The sequence below is a fragment of the Tiliqua scincoides genome, unplaced genomic scaffold (assembly GCF_035046505.1).
Source record: "Tiliqua scincoides isolate rTilSci1 unplaced genomic scaffold, rTilSci1.hap2 HAP2_SCAFFOLD_71, whole genome shotgun sequence".
NCBI classification, from domain to species: domain Eukaryota; kingdom Metazoa; phylum Chordata; class Lepidosauria; order Squamata; family Scincidae; genus Tiliqua; species Tiliqua scincoides.
Window position 1 is genome coordinate 39,004 of NW_027101653.1, and position 22,523 is coordinate 61,526.

The 22,523-nt window shown below is 49.9% G+C and overlaps 1 protein-coding gene across 1 annotated transcript; it reads left to right on the forward strand.

Annotated features, from left to right (window-relative positions):
* The first annotated feature begins 4,774 nt into the window (after nucleotides 1–4,774).
* Nucleotides 4,775–22,173, forward strand: LOC136636045 (NACHT, LRR and PYD domains-containing protein 6-like). The gene is made up of 11 exons (XM_066611071.1): nucleotides 4,775–4,940; nucleotides 7,784–7,851; nucleotides 10,841–11,007; nucleotides 13,031–13,208; nucleotides 14,708–14,773; nucleotides 16,138–18,019; nucleotides 18,680–18,766; nucleotides 19,906–20,076; nucleotides 20,819–20,986; nucleotides 21,405–21,479; nucleotides 21,993–22,173. The coding sequence occupies exons 2-11, from the start codon at nucleotides 7,821–7,823 to the stop codon at nucleotides 22,171–22,173; spliced, it is 3,006 nt and encodes a 1,001-aa protein (XP_066467168.1). The 5' UTR covers nucleotides 4,775–4,940; nucleotides 7,784–7,820.
* The last annotated feature ends 350 nt before the right edge of the window (nucleotides 22,174–22,523 follow it).

Here is a 22,523-nt window from a genome sequence, read left to right on the forward strand (position 1 = left end):
GGTGCCTTGACTGAGGCGTCTGCCTCTGGTTCCTCAACCTGCCGCCACCTCAGAGAGACGCGGACCAGGCACCGTCAGCCCCAACTGCTGAGGTACAAAATGGCGCCCGCTGAGGTAAAAGCAGACCTGATGCTTGTGAGCGTTGGGCAGGCTCTGGGCACTCATGGAGAGACCTGCCCGACTGCCCCTGACACTGCAATGGTGCCTTGACTGAGGCGTCTGCCTCTGGTTCCTCAACCTGCCGCCACCTCAGAGAGACGCGGACCAGGCACCGTCAGCCCCAACTGCTGAGGTACAAAATGGCGCCCGCTGAGGTAAAAGTAGACCTGTTGCTTGTGAGCGTTGGGCAGGCTCTGGGCGTTCATGGAGAGTCCTGCCCGACTGCCCCTGACATGCCTTATTTCCTCTTGCAAGGGCTCAAGTGTCTTTTAGCTGTCAGTGTCTGACTGGCTTCCTACTTTTTAGGCTCTGCACTCTGTTCATGCTCAGAGTCATCAGAATGTACTCTGTTCATGCTCAGAGTGGCTAGGATTTTAGTCATGGCCCACATCACAATAGTGCCTTGACTGAGGGGTCTGCCTCTGTTCCTCAACCTGCCACCACCTCAGGGAGGCGCGGACCAGGCACTGTCAGCCCAAACAGCTGAGGTAAAAAATGGCGCCCACAGAGGTAAAAGCAGACCTGATGCTTGTGAACGTTGGGCAGGCTCCAGGCGTTCATGGAGAGTCCTGCCCAACTGCCCCTGACACTGCAATGGTGCCTTGACTGAGGTGTCTGCCTCTGTTCCTCAACCTGCCACCACCTCAGAGAGGCGCGGACCAGGCACCGTGAGCCCCAACTGCTGAGGTACAAAATGGCGCCCGCTGAGGTAAAAGCAGACCTGTTGCTTGTGAGCATTGGGCAGGCTCTGGGCGTTCATGGAGAGTCCTGCCCGACTGCCCCTGACACTGCCTTATTTCCTCTTGCAAGGGCTCAAGTGTCTTTTAGCTGTCAGTGTCTGACTGGCTTCCTACTTTTTAGGCTCTGCACTCTGTTCATGCTCAGAGTCATCAGAATGTACTCTGTTCATGCTCAGAGTGGGTAGGATTTCAGTCATGGCCCGCATCACAATAGTGCCTTGACTGAGGAGTCTGCCTCTGTTCCTCAACCTGCCACCACCTCAGAGAGGCGCGGACCAGGCACCGTGAGCCCCAACTGCTGAGGTACAAAATGGCGCCCGCTGAGGTAAAAGCAGACCTGTTGCTTGTGAGCATTGGGCAGGCTCTGGGCACTCATGGAGAGACCTGCCCGACTGCCCCTGACACTGCAATGGTGCCTTGACTGAGGCGTCTGCCTCTGTTCATCAACCTGCCGCCACCTCAGAGAGGCGCGGACCAGGCACGGTTCAGCCCCAAGTGCTGAGGTAAAAAATGGCACCCACTGAGGTAAAAAACAGAGCCGGTGCTTGTGAATGTTGGGCAGGCCCTGGGCACTCATGGCCCCGAACACTGCAATAGCGCCGGGTCAATCTAGGGGTCTGCTGCTGACCCCCAAACCTGCCGCCACCTCAGAGAGGTGTGGATGTGATAAGCCCTGTTGGATCCAAGCCAAGGTCCACCTACCCCACACCCTGTTCCTAACATTGGCCTGCCCAGATGCTGCAAGAGGTGCACAAACAAGGCTTGAAGGCATGGAAGGGGTTTAAAAGTACAGGACTGTCACCTTTCCCCTTCCATGCCTTCAAGCCTTGTTTGTGCACCTCTTGCAGCATCTGGGCAGGCCAATGTTAGGAACAGAGTGTGGGGCAGGTGGACCTCGGCTTGGATCCAACAGGGCTCTTCATACCCATATCCCTCCTGCCCTCAGGAGGCACATTCAGTCCATAGACACATTCTCTGTTGCGGTGGTTCTCAAACCTATTCACACTGGCACCCACTTTTCGAATGACCATCTGTCAGGAACCACCAGAAGTGATGACATTAACTTGGAAGTGATGTCATGGCCAGAAGTGACATCATCAAGCAGGGAAAATGTTTGACACCTCCATATTACCAAATCAAATCAAATGAATTAAGTAATTAAATTCCCTTCCACATGGTGACTTGCTCTCCATTTCCCCATACAAGGAGAATTGTTCATGGCAGGGCTGCACTATTGTGGTTTCCTTGGAAGTAGGAAAAGCTGGGGAGGTTTCTAGGTCAGTGGTTCTCACACATTTAGTACTGGGACCCACTTTTTAGAATGAGAATCTTGTCAGGACCCACTGGAAGTGATGTCATGACCAGAAGTGACATTATCAAGCAGGAAAATTTTTAGCAATCCTAGGCTGAATCCTACCCACACTTACCCAGGAGTAAGTCCCATTTACTATCATTGTTAAAAGAATATACATAGTAGCTTGTTAAAAGTACTGGTCTACAACATATCCCCAAATGCAGTCACATACCATAGCAGCATCACGTCTAATATATTAAAAATAAAATAATGAAGTGAATGGGGACCCACCTGAAATTGGCTCATGACCCACCTAGTGGGTCCCGACCCACAGTTTGAGAAACACTGTTCTAGGTGACCACATTTGGAGAAATGTGACAGTCCTGTACTTTGAACATGTATATGTATAATCCTATGTATATGATTTTAACAATGACAGTCAACGGGGCTTATTCCTGGGTAATTGCGGTAGGATTGCAGCATAGGATTGTTAAAAATTGTTCTGCTTAATGACGTAACTTCTGGTCATATCACTTCCGGTGGGTCCCAACAGATTCTCTTTCTAAAAAGTGGGTCGCGGGGCCAAATGTGTGAGAACCACTGCTTTAGAGTGGTTTACCCTGCATCAAATGTAATTAAGTAAGTGGGCAATCCAAAGTTGGTGCTGGGCAGGTGCAAGTCACCTCTTTTAATGTTGACTGAGCTGGCGCAAGGACATGGGCTGGCTTGCGGGGGCCAAATCTAGTCCCGCACCAACACAAGCAGGTAGGTTTGTGCCAGTGCGAGGCTCTGGCAGGGGCAGGGAGAGGGTGGAACAGGGGTGTTCTGGGGAGGGGAAGGGTGGGTGACGGGTGGGCCTGTGGGCAGCCCAGGGCTGGACGCGGGGGAGGGGGTGTGTGGAGCCAGGATCTGGCACTTAGGCTGGATCCGAACCCCAGTCAGGCTGCTCAGATCTGCACCACCAATTTAGGTGGCACAGGTCCGAGTAGCCCTTTTGGGGCTTCTGCACGTTATCCATTGTAAGGAGAATTAACTCCCTTGCCCCAGGCTGAGCTGCAGCTTGCCCCAACCCTGCGCTGGATACAACCTTGTGCATTCACCCCTGTAGCCCTTCAGGGTCAAGCCCTGCCAGTAGGCAGGCTGCTTCACTGCTATTTAAGTAGGTACCTGCAGAGGTAGATCTTGCGCCTTTGTATTTATTCATTTACACCACCCTTCCTCCAAGGACGCATCCTCGGCATCACCTGGCAGGACAAAGTTCCAAACAACACAGTCCTGAAACGAGCTGGAATCCCTAGCATGTATGCACTGCTGAAACAGAGACGCCTGCGTTGGCTCGGTCATGTTTTGAGAATGGATGATGGCCGGATCCCAAAGGATCTCCTCTATGGAGAACTCGTGCAAGGAAAGCGCCCTACAGGTAGACCACAGCTGCGATACAAGGACATCTGCAAGAGCGATCTGAAGGCCTTAGGAGTGGACCTCAACAAGTGGGAAACCCTGGCCTCTGAGCGGCCCGCTTGGAGGCAGGCCTCTTCCAGTTTGAAGAGACACTTGGCCAACAGACTGAGGCAAAGAGGGAAAGAAGGAAGGCCCATAGCCAGGGAGACAGACCAGGGACAGACTGCACTTGCTCCCAGTGTGGAAGGGATTGTCACTCCTGAATCGGCCTTTTCAGCCACACTAGACACTGTGCCAGAATCACCATTCAGAGCATGATACCAGAGTCTTCTGAGACTGAAGGTTGCCAACTAACCTCCAAAGAGCTCAGAGCGGTATGCAGAGTTCCATCCCTCTTTTTGTCCTCACAACAACCCTGTGAGGTAGACAAGGCTGAGATATTGTGACTGGCTATCACCCTGAAAGAATCATGGCTGAGCAGGGATTTGAACCTGGATCTTCCTGATCGAACTCCCAAACCTTTTTGACTGGCAGCTCCCTTGACCTACTGGGCCATTGGCTCCAGCTCCCCATCAGGATGATAATCCTATACAGGGTGGCGGGTTTTTTGCAAGGATCCCGCGGCTCCCCTGGCTGGTTTCCTCTGCTTCCCAGGGACCCAAGGCTCACAGTTTGGGAACCACTGCCCTCCATCGTCGTGGCTGTTTAGGTCCTTCAAAAAGCAGGTTTTGAACTGCTGAGGGTTGAAAAACTGCTGAGGGTTGAAAATTGGTTCTCTTCTCATACATCACAGAACCAATCGAGCTGACATAAGAAACTTGTAACATGTGACACCCCCCCCCCACACACACACACATTCTTTCTTTGAATTTAAATACCTTCACTCCAGGGTTAATTGACAGCCAGCAATGGAGGCAGGACCCAGTGCTGTTTTGTGGAGATGCTAAATCAGGTTAGGGTTAACCCTAACCCTAACCCTAATCCGCACGGCCTGATCCCTTCATTTTAGGGGTGCAACTTGCACAGCGCCATTGGGGGACCATCCAGGCAGCAGCACCAGTGGAGCTGTCCCAGCCCTGCTGAGTGGCTGCTGCTGACAACCCCCAACCCAAGCCTCTGCTGATGTGCATTTGAAAGTGAAAGTGACAGCAAGTTAGCAGAGCCTTGAAGACAAGGCGTTTTCCCTGCCTGTGGAAGGAGAAGCAGCTCAGCCATAGCTCCTCTTCTGCAGTCCTGATCAGGGCACAAAAGCCCCCCAGGCAGATCCTCTGCAGCTTTTGTTCCCTCCACCAGCTGTCCAGAAACTGCTGCTGAGAAACTGCTGACTCAACAGGCAAGATTGCAAGGTCAGTATTTTTTTTACCTCCCACCCAGACCCGTGGCACCCACAGTGACCTCTTGTGCCCTTTAGCCCACCCTGCTCCCCCTTCTGGGGAGGGGGGCTTCTCTGTGTGGCTAAGAGCGGTCCCGGCACTTGTTGCCTTTGACACAAGGCACTTGAGAACAATCCTTCCTTTCCTCCAAGGCAGTGTTTCTCAAACTGTGGGTCCCACCATTAGGTGGCTCGCAATCCATTTGGGGGGGGGGGTCCTTGTTCATTTCAGTGTGCATTTTATTTTGAATCTATTACTCCCTTGGGATGTGGCTGCATTTGGGGAAATGTGACAGATGTATTCTTTTAACAGGCTACTATGTATAACCTTTAAACAACGATAGTCAATGGGGCTTGCTCCTGGGTACGTGTGAATAGGATGGCAACCTTTGGGGTGTTTGGGTTTTTAAAAAGGATCAGGAACTGCTTGGGAGAGTTGGGAGGGTTTGTTTTGATTTGTAAGGAGGATTATGGGGGTCCTTCTTTCTTTTAAATAAATTTTAAACTTACAATAAGTATAAACGTTTTAATCTACGGGCAGCACAATTCTAACTTGTGCTGGAACAGGCAGGCCGGCCGGTGGGCCCACCCTGTAACCTGCATAAGTTTGGGGCTGGCTGAAGCTCAGCCCGAGGCAAGGGGAAGCAATTTCCCCGGCAGAGCCAAGGCAATCCCAATGGGTCTACTTGAATCTGTGCCACCTGACGAGAACAGCCTGCTAGGATCCGACATAACTGTGTGTCTGCGTGTCTCTCTGTCTGTGTGTGTGTGTGTGTGTGTGTGTGTGTGTGTGTGTGTTTGTATAGAGAGAGGAAGATGTGTCTCTGATGCACATCTGTTCCATACTGTTTTCCACTTCCCAGAAGTATGTTTGGTTGAGTAATATTCAGATAACAGGGACCTCCCGCCCCCACCCCACACACACAATTCTTTGAATTGAAATGCTCTTTCACTCCAGGGTTAATTAACAGCCAGCAGTTTGGAAATAGGGTGGGAAGTCAATAAGGGACGTCTGGCCTCCTCCATAAGGGAAGTCTGGCCTCCTCCAGGCTCGAAGCCCGCCCTAAAGAGGGGGGAGGTGGAGGCAGGATCCAGTGCTGATTTGTGGAGATGCTGGATCAGGTCATTAATTAATCCGCAGGGCCTGATCCCTTCATTTTAGGGGTGCAAATTGCACAGCGCAGTTGGAGGACCATCCAGGCAGCAGCACCAGGGGAGCTGTCCCAGCCCTGCTAAGCGGCTGCTGCTGACCCTAACCCTAACCCCAACCCAAGCCTCTGCTGATGTGCATTTGAAAGTGAAAGTGATAGCAAGTTAGCAGAGCCTTGAAGACAAGGCGTTTTCCCTGCCTGTGGAAGGAGAAGCAGCTCAGCCATAGCTCCTCTTCTGCAGTCCTGATCAGGGCACAAAAGCCCCCCAGGCAGATCCTCTGCAGCTTTTGTTCCCTCCACCAGCTGTCCAGAAACTGCTGCTGAGAAACTGCTGAGTCAAAAGGCAAGATTCCAAGGTCAGTATTTTTTCACCCCCCACCCAGACCCGTGGCACCCACAGTGACCTCTTGTGCCCTTTAGCCCACCCTGCTTCCCCTTCTGGGGAGGGGGGCTTCTCTGTGTGGCTAAGAGTGGTCCCAGCACTTGTTGCCTTCGACACAAGGCACTTGAAAACAATCATTCCTTTTCTCCAAGGCAGTGTTTCTCAAACTGTGGGTCCCACCATTAGGTGGCTCGCAATCCATTTTTTGGGGGGGGGGGTCCCCGTTCATTTCAGTGTGCATTTTATTTTGAATCTATTACACCCTTGGGATGTGGCTGCATTTGGGGAAATGTGACAGATTAACAGGCTACTATGTATAACCTTTTATCAATGATAGTCAATGGGGCTTGCTCCTGGGTAAGTGTGACTAGGATTACAATAAGTTTAAACTTTGAAGTTACTTAATTGGTTTGATTTTGTCATATGGGGGTGTTGGAAAATTTTTCAGCTTGATGGTGTCATTTATTTTTAAGATATTAGACCTGATGCTACCACGGTATTTAGTTATTTTATTTATTTGTTTGTTTGTTTGTTTGTTTGTTTGTTTGTTTACTGCATGCATGTGACTGCATTTGGGGAAAGGTGAGACATCTGCTCCTATGTATAGGCTTTGAACAATGACAGTCAATGGGGCTTACTCCTAGGTAAGTGTGGCTAGGATTGCAGCCTTTGGGGTGTTTGGGGATTTTATGTTTTTTTAACAGACCAGAAACTGCTTGGGAGCGTTATGGCTCAGGTCCAGGGTATGTGAAGGACCTCCTCCTTCCAAACAATCCTACCCATCCTCTCAGGTCATCAGATTGGGCCCTTCTAATTGTGCCGCACCAGTAGAGGTGGGGGGATGGCGGCAAGAAATAGGGCCTTCTGGGTGGTGGCACCCTGTCTGTGGAATTCCCTCCCTCTGGAACTGAGAGCAGCTCTCTCATTGGAGTTCCTTCGGTAGGGTCTCAAGACCTTTTCATTTAGGGAAGCCTTTACATGCTAACATTGAGGGGTTGGCACTTTCTATGAAACATCTTCTAACCTGTGATCCAATTGTGTTTCATTGTTTTTGTGGTTTCATTGTTTTAATGTTTTTAGCACTGTTTTTTATGGTTGTAAGTTGCCTTGAGGGCCCTTAGGCAGGGTATAAATCTCTTTAAAAGCAAATAAATATAAATAGGGTATTACAAGCTTGTGTCTGGTTTTATCCATGTCGTATTGGAAGGCAGACCTTTGGAAAGGGCAAACGCGTACAAACTGAAAGGCATTATAATTGTGAATTTCTTTCTCTCTCTCTGCCAGGCTTTGGTGAGCGGCATCAGAGCTGAGTTGCTGCCAAATGGCTTCCAACTTTGCCCCCGTAACTGAAGGTAGGAGTGTGTGTATTTTGTACATGACAGGTGGGCAGCTCTTGCCATGAGCCAGTTCACAGCAACTAAAGAAAGGTCATGCAAGATGCAGGAAGCTTTGCTTATTCTTTAACCAGCTTGTAATTAGTCTGTGGAACTCCTTGCCACAGGATGCGGTGATGACATCTGGCCTGTGTGCCTTTAAAAGGGGACTGGATAGATTTCTGGAGGGACAGATTATTATATTGTGATTGTAATTGTTTAATTTTCTTTGTATTTTTATTGGAATTGTTCAAAGCGGTGGCGTACCAGCCTCTCCAGCCCTCACAACGCCTTCAAGGGAGAGGCAGTGGGCATGGGTGGGGCAGCACCTCCAGGTGGGGGGCCATCCCTTGAGATGTGCTCCAGGGCACCACAGTAGTTAGGGCTGCCGCTGGTTGTAGGGCACCTTGGGTCCCCTTGTTGGAAGGATTTTCAGATTCTTTTCACTGACACAATGCCAAACAGTCACAGACCTTTTAAAAGGGTTTGGAGGCTTTATTTACAATTTTTACACACAAGCCAATTGATTCAGTTTGGATACAAATGTTCACTCTTCGTTTCCCATCCTGTTTCTCAAAGAACCACACCCAGAAAATCACATTAAATAACGTGAGATAAACAAGTTACCCATGTGACACTGTATGTCATTTCCACCTCCTTATTGGGCCTATTCCACATATTCCCAGCGCTTTCCACATGTGCTGCCTCCGACGCATCCTCGGCATCACCTGGCAGGACAAAGTTCCAAACAACACAGTCCTGGAACGTGCTGGAATCCCTAGCATGTATTCACTGCTGAAACAGAGACGCCTGCGTTGGCTTGGTCATGTCGTGAGAATGGATGATGGCCGGATCCCAAAGGATCTCCTCTATGGAGAACTCGTGCAAGGAAAGCGCCCTACAGGTAGACCACAGCTGCGATACAAGGACATCTGCAAGAGGGATCTGAAGGCCTTAGGGATGGACCTCAACAAGTGGGAGACCCTGGCCTCTGAGCGGCCCGCTTGGAGGCAGGCTGTGCAGCATGGCCTTTCCCAGTTTGAAGAGACACTTTGCCAACAGTCTGAGGCTAAGAGGCAAAGAAGGAAGGCCCATAGCCAGGGAGACAGACCAGGGACAGACTGCACTTGCTCCCGGTGTGGAAGGGATTGTCACTCCCGGATTGGCCTTTTCAGCCACACTAGACGCTGTGCCAGAACCACCTTTCAGAGCGCGATACCATAGTCTTTCGAGACTGAAGGTTGCCAATACATTGGGCCTATTATTATTATTATTATTATTATTATTATTATTATTATTATTATTATTATTATTATTATTATTAACAGTATTTATATACCGCTTTTCAACTAAAAGTTCACAAAGCGGTTTACAGAGAAAAATCAAGTAACTAAATGGCTCCCTGTCCCAAAAGGGCTCACAATCTAAAAAAAATGCAAATGAATACCAGCAGACAGCCACTAAAACAGACAGTGCTGGGGTGAGGTGGACCAGTTACTCTCCCCCTGCTAAAAAAAGGAGCACCCACTTGAAAAAGTGCCTCTTACCCAATTAGCAGGGGTATGCTAAAAAAAAACCTATTATGACAGGTTTGGTGCATGGTCCTGGCTCTAATTAGGAGGTCATTCTGCACTGCATCTAAAAATGTTCTTGGCCCACAACTTTGGTTACACAAGATCCTGGAATTCTCCCTTTTGGAAAGTTATGATCTACATGCTCTGCCAATCAAGATCTCTTTAGGTCACTTTGACATAATGACCCTCCTATCCTGTTTCTGAGGGGAACAATAGTCATTCTCTTGGCTCCAATTTCAGTGATTTTTCTCAAACAAGAGAAGATAAGTTAACCCTCTAAATCTCTATCACGCTTGGGAGAGAAAGGTGGGATAAAAATATGATAAAGAAATAAATCTCCAGGTATAGCGAGGAAATAGCCCTGGCTGAAACAGGGCAGAACTGGTGCCGATAATACCAGGCTGGATGGACCAGTGATCTATTTGATATGTAAGGTGCACTCCCAAACCTGCAGGCCATGTAAACACAGGGCTATTTGCCTCTCTTTGGTACAGGATCAGGGCTAGAAAGAAAAAAAAAAGACACAGAAGTTAAGGGGTTGAAATTTTCCTGAAGTTTAAGGGCCCAATCCTAAACAGTCACAAACTGTCAGTGTCACAAACACTGTCACAAATGTGCCATAAGACACGTCTGTGGCCCTCAGCTAGGTCAGGGTGGTGCTAGCTAGGGTAGCAAAGAAATAGGTGGGTGCATGGGGGGAGACTGGTAGAGGGTGGGGAGAGGGTGGGGAGAAGTGTGTCAGAGGGAGGGAGTGGGGCGGAAGGGTCTCGGTTGTCTAACAGCGCAATCCTCTCTTGTGCTGGAACAAGTAGGCCAGGAGGCCTGCGTTGTATTCTGCACACGATAGGGCCCTGAAATGGCTCAGCCAGGTGTAAGGAGAAACTCTTCCCCTTACCCCTGGGTAAGCCACTGCAGCCCCAATGGGTCTCCTCAGACCTGCATGACCACAGGAGGTGCCACATGTCCGAGGAGAGCGAAGTGGCTTGAAGCCTCTCTGCGCTGCTCAGGAAAGGAGGTTGGGATTCGGCACATCTGCCCTGCCTCCCACTCCCCTGCCGCCCACCTGCCCCAGGAGTGGCATCCCCCCATCCGGAACACGTCCCTCCCAGCTGCCTCCTCCCCACCCACCCCAGAGTCTTGCGGCAGCCAAGGTAGGCTGACACAAGGTTGTATCCCTGAGTATCCCTGACACAAGGCTGTATCCCTGAGTTGGCGCCGAGGCTGGATTCAGCCTCCACAGGCCGGCACACATGTGTGCCCAGCCAACTCCCGAGGAGGCACACATGTGCTTTATGGCACATCTGTGACCCTCCTGGGCCAGTGCAAGGGACTTGTGCTGGTCCAAGTGTGCCTAAGGATTGCATCCTGAAGGACTTTGTGGTATCTCTTCTCAGAGGACATCTTAGCCTTTGCTGAACGCCTGAGGAATTTCACAGATGGAGAACTTTGGCGGCTCAGTGTGCATTTTCGCCCAAACATGATCTACGTCATTGAGAACGAATTTTCCACAGTGCTTTCGAATCTGACGCAAGAGACAGTCATCACGTCTGAGAAAGCTGAGGTGACACCCTGTTACCATTCACCAGAAAGGGAGGGAAAGACGTTGCAGTGTTGAGACTTCGCTGGTGGGGTTGCCCCAAGATCTCCCAAATGCTGCCCTGCCCTCATCTTACCCAGAGCTGTGTCAACTACCTCCTCATCGCTTCACCCCCTCCTCCAGTTCTGTAGGTCCGAAAAAGAGGAGGGGAATGGAATGAGAGAGGAAGTGTTCACAGGGTGACCAGAGGTCCTCTTTCTCCAGGACATGTCCTCATTTTAGCCTCATGTCCTGGAAAAAAACTTAAGTGTCCTCCTTTTCCCTGTAAGCCAAACAGGAATCCCCCAGCCGCATATTCTGGAACTGGTGATCCAGTGGGACCATGGCAACTGTGTCCCTACAGGCAGTGCATACCCTTCTTGCAATTAATAAATTATATGTAATATAGTTTTAAATTTAATCATAACTAATAACTAATATAGTGTTTAAATTGACCCCATGAAATTAATATGAGAGTGTTTTTAGCTTTTATTTTGTCACGTCCTACATTTTTCTTGGCTCTCCTGCACTTTGGAGTGCCTTGTCCTTTTTTGCGGTTATGGCATCTGGTCACCCTGAGTGTTCAGGAGAAGATAGCGGTGGTCTCATGTCACCAAATGTGTCTGTCAGGGGGACTGTGGTTGACTGTGCTGCTGTTCTGGTCAGGCCGAAGGAGGGAAGCCCAGCCACACCAGTCCTGGTCTCATCTTGGATGGATTACTGCTCTGATCTCTGTGTGAGGAGAGCAGATCTCTTCGAAGAGTGCCCAGGAAGAACAGCTGGTGCAAAATAGCAGCATTAGATCCTTGGTCACCTTGATGGATGACCTTTACTGGGCCAATGATAGGGGAGTACGACCCATTTGGCTCTTATGGACCTCTTGGCTCTTTCAAAACCATTGACTTTGGCAGTGGTTCTCCAACTTTATAGAGGCCCCAGCGGTTTGCATCACCCAGTGCGGGAGGCCAGCGCGTCACCCCCATGAAGGCCTTCCCCCCATAAAGTGGGTGGGGCAACACCCTGGGCGGTGGGTGTGCTGATGTACCATTACACATTGAATGATGCATAACATGATGGCATTATTTAAAAATATCAAGATTTAAAAAACTTTGGCCAATAGGGGTATCACCCAGTGTGGCCCACATTCCTTCAGTGACACCACTGAGAGGCCACTGCCTGATTTATGAATTCCAAAGTGTGTGGCTGTAATGGTGATTCAGCAGCAGTGCCCCCCCCCAAATAGCAACTAGTTTAACACTTGATGCGCGTAGCCTAATCTGCCCTGCCAGTTTCGCAAACTACCAAAAATTGGTCATGACCTACTGGTGCGTCCCTTACCCATTGTTTGAGAATTGCTGGGTTATGATATTCTGGACAGGTTTTCGAGGGCGGTGGGACATCGCTGCCATGGTCCCACTGGATCACCAGTTCCAGAATATGCTGCTGGGGGATTCCTGTTTGGCTGGACACCTATATGCTTTGGGGTCCTGGACAGTTCTCTGGGGTCCCCATGCTTTTTAATGGCTGTGTGAAACCACTGAGCAAGGCCTTCTAGGATTTGGGGTGAGTTATCATCAGTATATTGATCACACCCAACTCTGTTTCTCCTTTGAGCTAAGCAAGGCTATGGAAGTGCTGAACTGGAGCTACTGGCAGCCTCCTTCTCAAGGCAAATATATAGGGGGGAGGGCACAGCTTGGGGGTCAAAGGTTAAAACAACTCTCTATCCCTCCAGTCCAGATCTTGGGAGAGGTCTACCAATGACCATGATAGCTAAATAGAAGGGCTGAACTCGGAGGCAACCTAGCTCCAGATATAAATTATTAGGGACAAACTACATGGGAGGGCTGTTGCCTTCATCCGCTGTTTGTGGGTTCCCTGAAAAAGTGTGGTTGCTTGTCACAGAAGCGGGAGGCTGGCTCAGATGGACCTTTGGCCTGGTCCATCAGGGCTCTTTCTCACGCACGGCTGGCTGTCTTATCTCCAGACCTGCTGTGTTTCGTTTTAGAGGTACGCAGACCTGGAGAAGAGGCAGGGTGCGACCAAAGCAGCGGAGAAGCTGGTCGATGACATTCTTGCCGAGAGCAGAGAAGTGGGGATTGAGTTTTGGAAAACCCTCTCTGCTCTGAGGCGCAAATCGTCTCATCCCAACCTCCATGGGATGATAGGGGAAGTCCAGGACAATGGTAAGTGACTGTTTGCTATTCCTGCTTTCCTTGAAAACTTTAAACTTTGTTCTCCCTTTTTTCCTCTCTCAAAACTTCATTCTGATACCTGAAAAGTTTCTTTCTGAGTGGTATTAATGGATGGAGGGGGGGGGATTCTTTATTAATGTGTATGTTTGAGTTAAAACTCTTTTCCCTGCGTTCTTTTGTCCTTGCTGATCCTCTCCTCTTGACCAAGCACCTAAGCCCTGGAATACCTGCTGGCTGGTGCACAAGTAAAGCCACAAGGAGACTGTGGGGAGTGGTGGTGTCAGGGTGATCCCCACAGATCTGAGCTGCCCGGGGCGCAGGGCTGTGGCGGTGCCAAAAATCGCCGACCAAAAGGTCAGCGGTGAATCAAAAGCCTCCATGTCCGGCGGTGAGCCCAATATGGAGGCTTTGGAGCATCACTCCACCGGTGGAGCATCACTCCACTGGTCCTGTCTCCCTCCCTCCCTGCTCCCTCCCCCCAGCATGCCTCCTCCTGCCCTCTCCCTACCTCCCGCCTCCACAGAACGCCTCCTCCCCCCTCCCCCCTCCCACTTACGTCTCCGCTGATCAGTAGTCCATGCAACTGCTGAGCGGAGGAGGTCAGGTGCCCGCCTAGTGGTAATCTGGCACTGGCCACCACTGGGCTACCACTGGCACTTGCTGGCGCTCGCCTTATGACACATTTGCGACAGTGTGCACCGGCGGTGAGCCGGAGCTCCGAGCTCAGGATTGGGCTCTGAGGCTCCACATTATATATGGAGAATACAAGGAGGGTTGTTTGGTTGCCCAGTGCCATGTACTGCCTTCCCCTGTCCTCCTCCTCCCCCCCCACCCCCCAAAGTGGCAATCTAAAAAACTTGTGCAAACAGTTACAAGCAAAATTAGAAGCTTGGGAGGGGAAAAGAGAGCATTTTGGAGGTCACACGTGTTACTAGTCATTTGCAATCCAGTTCCAATATGGGTAATGACAGGGTGACACGTTTGTTTTGGAGGAGAGAGAATCAGAGACTTGACGGAACGGTCTGCTTGATTACAAATCCGTAGGTTGAGCGGGCCGCACGGGATTGTGTGTTTGTTTCGTCAGTCACATCACACCAACCTCAGTTGGATCTCCCCAGAACAAACCCACAGAGGCATAACTAGAGTGGAGCATGAGGGGCACATGTCCCCCCTCTGAGGAGAACCTGGAAGTGACCTCACGACGTCCCTGCCCTAGACACCTAGGCAATGTGCTATGCCTCTGTAAACCCAAGCCCCAGTCTGCTGCCACTCAGCCCCCTTTCTGTATGTCCCCAGGCAAAACTGGTGTGACTCAATGTATGCTCTGATTTAGAACGGAGCACAATTGCTTAATAATGTCTACTGCGCTCCATCAGTGACTTGGCTTCATGCAGACCTAAAGAGAGTTTGACTGCACTGAGTATTTGAATGTTGGTGTTGAAATGGACCCTCCAATGGATAAATCTTGCTTCCCCTTTCTTTTTTTTAAGGCAAGGCTCTGCTAAATGAAATTCTCCTCAATGAATCTGGACACATACTTGACCCAGTCCTAAAAGGTACCAGAGAGAAAAAGGGGTGGGGGTGGTTGTAACAGACTCAGGGAAATTACATCAACACTTTTGGTTTCTTGTCTGAACATTCAAAACAAAGAAATGAGAGGGGTGTATTTCAGGATACATTGGTTTCCCCATTGTGTGTTATAGTCCTGCCTTGCCTATGGTAATGTTCAGTCCTCAGCTCTGAATCCTGTTGTTAGGGGACAGATTTGGGGGGGGGGAGAGAGAGAGAGAGAGCTGCCTAAGTGACTTGGCTTCCCTCTAATACACTTGTGTGTGCACTCATGATCCGAGACCTCATAGCACTGGGAAAGTCAATCTATCGAAGAGCAAGTGGATAGAGAGACGCTCTTTTCCCTCTCACATAACACCAGAACCAGGGGACATCCATGAAAGTTGAGTGTTGGGAGAGTTAAAACAGACAGAAGAAAATATTTCTTGACCCAGCGTGTAATTAGTTTGTGGAACTCCTTGCCACAGGATGTAGTGATGGCATCTTGCCTGGATGCCCCATCCTGCTCCTTCCCCACGCCCCCCCATGCCTACCTTTGCCACTTGTGTTGGTGCGCTCGCGCCGACACAAGCGGTGGCGCGGGAGCCACAGCGGAGGCTCCTGCCTCCATCTGCATGTCGCCGCATTTGAATGCGCCGGCACGGCTCCCCCAACGGAGGCGCAAACGTGCTTTATGGCACGTTTGCGACCCTCCAGGGCCACGTATACTGGCATAACTGCGGGTTAGGATTGCGCCCTTAGGGCACAATCCTAACCCCTTATGTCAGTGCTTTCCAGCACTGGCATAGCGGTGCCAATGGGACGTGTGCTGCATCCTGCAGTTGGGTGTCACTCATGGAGGCCTCCTCAAAGTAAGGGAATGTTTGTTCCCTTCCCTCAGAGCTGCATTGCCCTTATGTCAGTGCTGAAAAGCGCTGACATAAGGGGTTAGGATTGCACCCTAAGACAGCAACCCTACAAAATAGGTCAGTATTTTTTTTTTATCATCCTCACATTGCAGACAAGTGATTTAGGCTGAGAGTGCACCTTGCCAAAGGCACTGAGCGAATTCACAGGAGATGTAAAATCTGACAAGGGGATTCCCTGACTCACCAGTCACTCACCACCACTTTGTCTTCACCCTTCAACATAGACGTCTGGGCCAGGAACCTTCTCCCTGATCTTGTTAGTTTCTACTTTCACAGAAGTTTTTTTTTAGATAAAATATAGAGCATCATTCAGTCATGTGATGTTCCTGCTAAGATCACCATTGGTATGCTCCAATAATAGTATGACCGTGTAATATGATATTTGAGCAGGCTGGGCCTAACTTTCAGATTCCTCTAACTTTGGTTTCTTATGTTACGATCAGCTTGTCAGGAGGAACACAAGAGTCTTCTGTATGAACAAACCCAATGGCTGAGAGAAAGCGGTGGGGCAAAAAAACCCGAAGGGCAGAGATCGCTCCTTAATCACTACGTGGAGTTGAAGGTGGTCTCAGATGCCCACTTCAGGAAACAACGTCAGTATGAAAATGAGGCCCTGGCTGCTGCTGGCGAACTGAATGAGTACCGCCTCCGGCGCAAAACCCAAGCTGAACTGGAGAGAATCACACCCAACCAGCTTTTCCGTTGGTGCTTTCGGTCAAAACGCAAGCCCCTCTCTGTGATGGTGAGCGGGGTGGCTGGAGTGGGCAAGACGACCCTGGTGCAGAAGTTCGTCTTTGACTGGGCAACGGGAAAGCACTACCAGAAGTTCTCCTTTGTTTTCTGCTTCATGTTCCGCGACCTCAACACTGTGGGGCCGAGGACCAGCTTGGAGAGCCTGATCCTGAGAGAGTATCCCAGTTTGCGGGACAAACTGGAGACAATTCTACAGAAACTGGAGAACCTGCTGTTCATCTTTGATGGCTTGGATGAGAGCAACAGTGACCTGAATTTGAGCAGGAACCGAACCCCAAACTTCTGCACGCAGCCGGGTGATGTGAAACCGGTCAATGTGATTGTAGCCAGCTTGCTGAATCAGACCCTGCTGAAGGGCTCTTCTGTCCTCCTGACCAGTCGCCCCAGCAAACTGGCCCGGTTGGAGACTGGGGTCCTGCACAGGGTGACCAGTATTGTGGGCTTCCTCTCCCAAGAGAGAGAACAGTATTTTCAGAATTTCTTTGGAGATGATGCGGTTGCCGAAAAGGCCTTGGCACATGTGAGGGACAGTCAAGTGCTCTACACCCTCTGCTACAGTCCTTCCTACTGCTGGATCACTTGCACCGCGTTGCAGCCTTCCTTCTCTGGCAAGAAAGGGCGGCCCCCTCCCCTCCCCAAGACAGCGACTCAGCTCTTCGTACGCTGCACCAAGCACATGTTGGAGAACCACACCAGGGAGCTCCCTGAGAAGGAAGAGGTGCGGGAGATGCTGATAAGGCTTGGCTGGTTAGCTGAGTTTGGCCTCAAGAACCGCATTCTTGTCTTTGATCAAGACCACTTGGAGTCCTTCAGCCTGAAGGGGTCTCCAGTGCTCACAGCCTTCCTGGTGGAGAGCATCCACGGTGACAGCACATCTTCCCAAGTCACCTACTCCTTTGTTCACCTCACCGTTCAAGAGTTTTTTGCTGCCCTTGTCCATTACTTAGTCTTCAAGGAGGAAAACTTTGATGACGCAATGGCACGAGCTGGTGGCGGCCAAAGTGGCGAGTACGAGATCTTCCTCCGCTTCCTGTCTGGGCTCTCTCATCCAGCAACCAGGGTGCCCTTGGAGGAAGTGCTGGGGAAGTTCTCAGCAGTGACCACTAAAAGAGTCATTGATTGGCTCCAGCAGGTGGACATTAGTGATTTTCTTAGCACGGAAGCTGTGATCAGTGAAAAAGTCATTGATTGGCTTACCCAGATAGATCTTAGTGATTTAGTTAGCATGAAATTTAGGACCATAAAAAAAATCATTAGATATCATGAAATGTTCACCCAGTGGTACAGTAGTGTCTTCTTAGGCTTGGACAGCCATGTGGGTAAAAAGAAGGCCTTGAATTTCTTCAGTTTGCTCTTTGAGGCTCACAACCCCCCACTTGTGCACCAGGCGATGGAGGATGCTCCCTGCCTGGACTTCTCAGAGCTGTTCCTCATGCCTGTTGATTGTACCATCCTGTCTTACATCCTGAAGTGCCTCAAGACGATTAAGGTCCTGAACCTGAATTCCTGCTTGATCCAAAACGAGGGGCTGCAGAAGCTCAGCCCTCAGCTGTACAAAGTCAGAGAACTGAGGTAAGGTGGACCTGATGCTCTAATGTGACACATAGATGGGGCCTCAGGAGACCATCTGTAGTAAATTTACAGTGCAATTCTATTCATATTTACTCATTTACTCAGAAGTAAGTCTCTGCGTGCTCAATGGGGCTGACTCTTTGGCAAGTGTGTATAGGATCTGAGCTACAATTAGAGTAGCATTTCTCAAACTGTGGGTCAGGACTCACTAGGCGGGTTGCTAGCCAATTTCAGGTGAGTTGTGTAGCACCTAACTCAGCTGCCATTGAAAATACAGGGTGCAGAGCTGCTGGGCAGGGCAGGTTCCCAGTGGGAGAGAGATAGGGTGCTTCACCCTGAGTAGGTGGGAAGATGGGTTTGGGGGGTGGGGGCTGTGTGGTTTCGGAAGGAACAGAAGCCTGCCTTTTGCTTTGACTTCCAAACTGGAATGTTTGAATGCCAAGCTATGCAAAAGGACAGCATGACCACTCTGTGTGATGGGTCCTTTGGCTGATTGTGGCTTAGGTTTGAAGCCTAAACTGTTGATGTCAACGCTGGTCATGACATCCCTTCCAGGTTAATGACTCCACAGCTGCCTTAGAGGATCTCCAAAAGGAGATATGTCTTGAATAGGCCCTTCCTGTTCCTCCTTCCAGTGAGCTCTTCTGCCTTCCTCCACAGCCTCTGCAATAATGATCTGACAAATTCAGCCGTGAAGGACCTTGTTTCTGCCTTAAAGCATCCAGACTGTCAACTGGAGACCCTGAGGTATTGTTAGCAAATAGCCTGGATGGCTGACCAGTCCTGGAGAGATCCTTACTGGGGTTGAACTGGAGCTGAAATTGGGGCTGAAGGAATACCCCAGCAAATTCTCCAGTCCAGATTGGCTTGGATGTGTTGAGAGGAATTCCTTTTTTCAACCTGTTATGAATGGAATTGTGATTATATTTAAGGGGGGGGGGGTTAAGCAAATCAATTTTGTCAAGCTACACTAGACTGCAAAGTTTAGAATTAATTAATATTTCAAATTGGAATAAATTTACATAAATGAATATATTAGAGATGGAACTTGTATGAATGAAGGAAGGTCTCAGGATAGCCCTATAAAAGACCTTAGAACATAAGAACATAAGAACAGCCCCACTGGATCAGGCCACAGGCCCATCTAGTCCAGCTTCCTGTATCTCACAGCGGCCCACCAAATGCCCCAGGGAGCACACCAGATAACAAGAGACCTCATCCTGGTGCTCTCCCCTACATCTGGCATTCTGACTTAACCCATTCCTAAAATCAGGAGGTTGCGCATACACATCATGGCTTGTACCCCATAATGGATTTTTCCTCCAGAAACTCGTCCAATCCCCTTTTAAAGGCGTCTAGGCTAGACGCCAGCACCACATCCTGTAGCAAGGAGTTCCACAGACCGACCACGCGCTGAGTAAAGAAATATTTTCTTTTATCTGTCCTAACTCTCCCAACACTCAATTTTAGTGGATGTCCCCTGGTTCATTCACCTTACACAAAGCAAGGCCAGCATTTCCTTTGTTGCCACTTCACAGACGCAAAACAGCAAGCAGCAGAGGGAGACCTCAGCCCACAGATTGTGTTAGAAGTCAAACAGTTGGCCCTCAGGCTGAGAGTAGTTGCATCAGGCCAGCATGGGCTCCACAAGTCTCCAGAGGGCCAGAGACTCATTGGAGACTGGGGGTTTCCCATGGGCAGGTTTGGGGGTCCCCAAGTGCCTCAAATGCCCCCCCCCCGGATTTGGGCACCCCTGGATTAAATGGATGTTCTTCCCTCTAAATGTTGGCACCCTTGGAGCACAAATTTAAAATTATGATGCTCAGAGATGCAAAAATTTCCTCATTTCCTCTCGCTTCCTCTTTGGTTTGGTTCCTCACCTCCAGGCTGGCCAACAATGGTCTTACTGAAGAGTGCTGTAAAGACCTGAGCTTGGCACTGTCGGAGAACCAGTCCCTCTTATGTCTCGACTTGAGAAAAAACAAGCTTCATGACAAGGGACTGTCTGACTTGCTGGAGGCATTTCGCAGCCCTCGGTGCAAGATACAGAGGCTCATGTAAGTACCAAACAAAAAGTACCATCTTGGGGTGCGTGGAATATTTCAAAGATTGGCAGACATGGGCAGAGGCTGGAAAGCCGGCTGGAGATCTCAAAAGATCTTGGTTTTGTGGAAAGTATTCCTTGATTCTTCGTGTGATTCTAAAGGGAATAATGACCCCTAAGAAAATTAATTACCAGGTTCCATTTCTTATAAAGCAAAGCTCCTGTGGGAATCAGGATGCTGGACTCTTTGGCCTGATCCAGGAGGCATCATCCAAGCTCATAATATTCATTTGCTTGTTTTGTGCTTGTGTCCTAATTGTGCTAGGCACCTTGGGTGCCCTTTGTGCGGAGTATAAATCTAACAAACACTGCAAAATTAGTAGCAAATTAGAGCTTTCAGTTCTGGAAATCAATGTGGATTGAAGGGCTGAACACCCCCTATATCCATGCCGTTGGTCTTCATCAAAATAAGTCATCCCTCCCCTTTTAAACATTAATGCACCAATGGCAAACACACTCTGTTGTATGTGTACAAGATTTCATTTTTGCCTGCCCCCTCTCCCCAGTGGCCTTCATGTGGTGGTGCTCGCCATCCACAGAGTTCTGAGAAGGCCACTCACAGGCTCCACAAACGGGGCACCCATTTGCTCAAAAATATTGGGAAGTTGGATTACAGATCTCTTGCATCACAAGACCTCATTTCTGGAAAAGAGGGAACCTGGCACAGCGTCATTCAATGTGTCCCTCTGTTGCAGGCTCCAGGAAAATGCCTTGTCGGACGCATCCTGGGAAAAACTCAGCACTGCTCTGTCCGAAAGCACCAGCCTCAAGACTCTGAACCTGAGTGGAAATCCTTGTACTGATCACTGTTCCCCTGAGATGGCGAATTTCATTCGGACTTGCCCTGCGCTTACAGAACTCAGGTTTGACTAGGGCTGGGGTGTTCTTCCTGAATGCAGGCTCCCGGACAGAACTTGCAGTAGCCAGAACGTAAGGCCAGGCACACACAAGCCTGCTTTCAATGGAGTCTGACCCTTGGTCCAGCTCAGTATTGTCTCTACACGTACTGGCAGCAGGTTTCAGGCTATAGGTCTTTCTTGGCGCTCCCTGGAGAAGCTACCGACGACTGAACCTGCAACCTTCTACCTGCAAAGAGGGGCTCCACCCCCTGAGCAGTGGCCCCCTCCTCGAAAGAGGAACCAGCAGAAATGAGTAACTGGGGCAAAGGGGGAATCTGGAAGCAGGTCCAATCTGGTTTACAGCTTGCACCCATATAGGAAAAGCTTGCCCAATAGTTTTGTTTGGTGACGATCACTCAAGCAGTTTTGGTTCTCTTCCTAGGCTGAGCTTAACTGACATCCCTTCTGAGGTGCAAGATCAACTGGATAGACTTGCAAGTGAAAGAAAACGCCTCTGGTTTGTCATTTACGAATCCTTTGCTGAATACCATCCTGGGAATCAAGCAGATAAGGGGGCTGAGGGGGGAGGAGTGGTGTTGTCAGGGGGCCTCAGGAAGCCCAACAGCATCAATTGCTCTGCTTCCTCCCATGGTTCACTAGGAGACTGGTTGGTTTAGGTGGCTTAAGAGCTGTCAGGACTAAGCAGGAGGAGCCACGGCTGAGTCAGAGCTTGGTAAAGCAGGAAATGAGGGCTGAGCCCAGTGGCTGCTTTTCATTAAAGAGCCATGTGAAGGAAGGGGCCGACAAGGAGGCTGGTGGTGAAAATGGGTCAGTGGTGATGAAATGGATCTATTCACCATCTCCTCTGCTCCAGCCCCAGTTCACCACCCAATGTGCCAATCTGGTATTGGGCTTAGGCCTGGAAGAGCCAGGTACAAGTTCCTACTCCGCTGTTCCCATCTGGCTTACTGCTCGCACCCTCGGTTTAGTTTGGTGATGATCATTTGGGCTGTTTTGGTTCTCTTCCTAGGCTAGTCTTAACTGACAAGTTTCATGAGGTGGAAGATTGGCAGAAGAGATTTGAAAGTAAAAGAGAAGACCTCAGGTTTGTCATTTTTGAATCCTTTGCCAAATACCATCTTGGGAAAACAAGCAGATACCAGGAGAGAAGCCGGCTGCGCGTTCCAGACCAGTTAAGGGTGTGGGTTTAAGCGTAACTGGGCTTTCTAAACATTTGGGCTAGTACTGGTGTCACCCCCCTGTGCACGTCGCCCCCGCACCTTCCTAGCCACGTCACTGGGGAAAGCCCCATCGAGGCACCCACTGCCAGCACCCATACCAGAATAGTGATGCAAATTGCTCACTGTTGCAGAGAGCTTTGCATGGGGACCCAACGAAACATGGAGAGGAAGACAAAAAGAAGCAAAATTGCAGCTGACTCTCGCATCATGTTAGACAGCGACCAGGTGGAACAGTCTTCAAGGGACACAGTTCTGGGAGGGCAGGAGCTCAGTGGTGGCAGCTGCTCCCAGTGAGGCTGGTCTGCTGGTCCCTTTGTGCA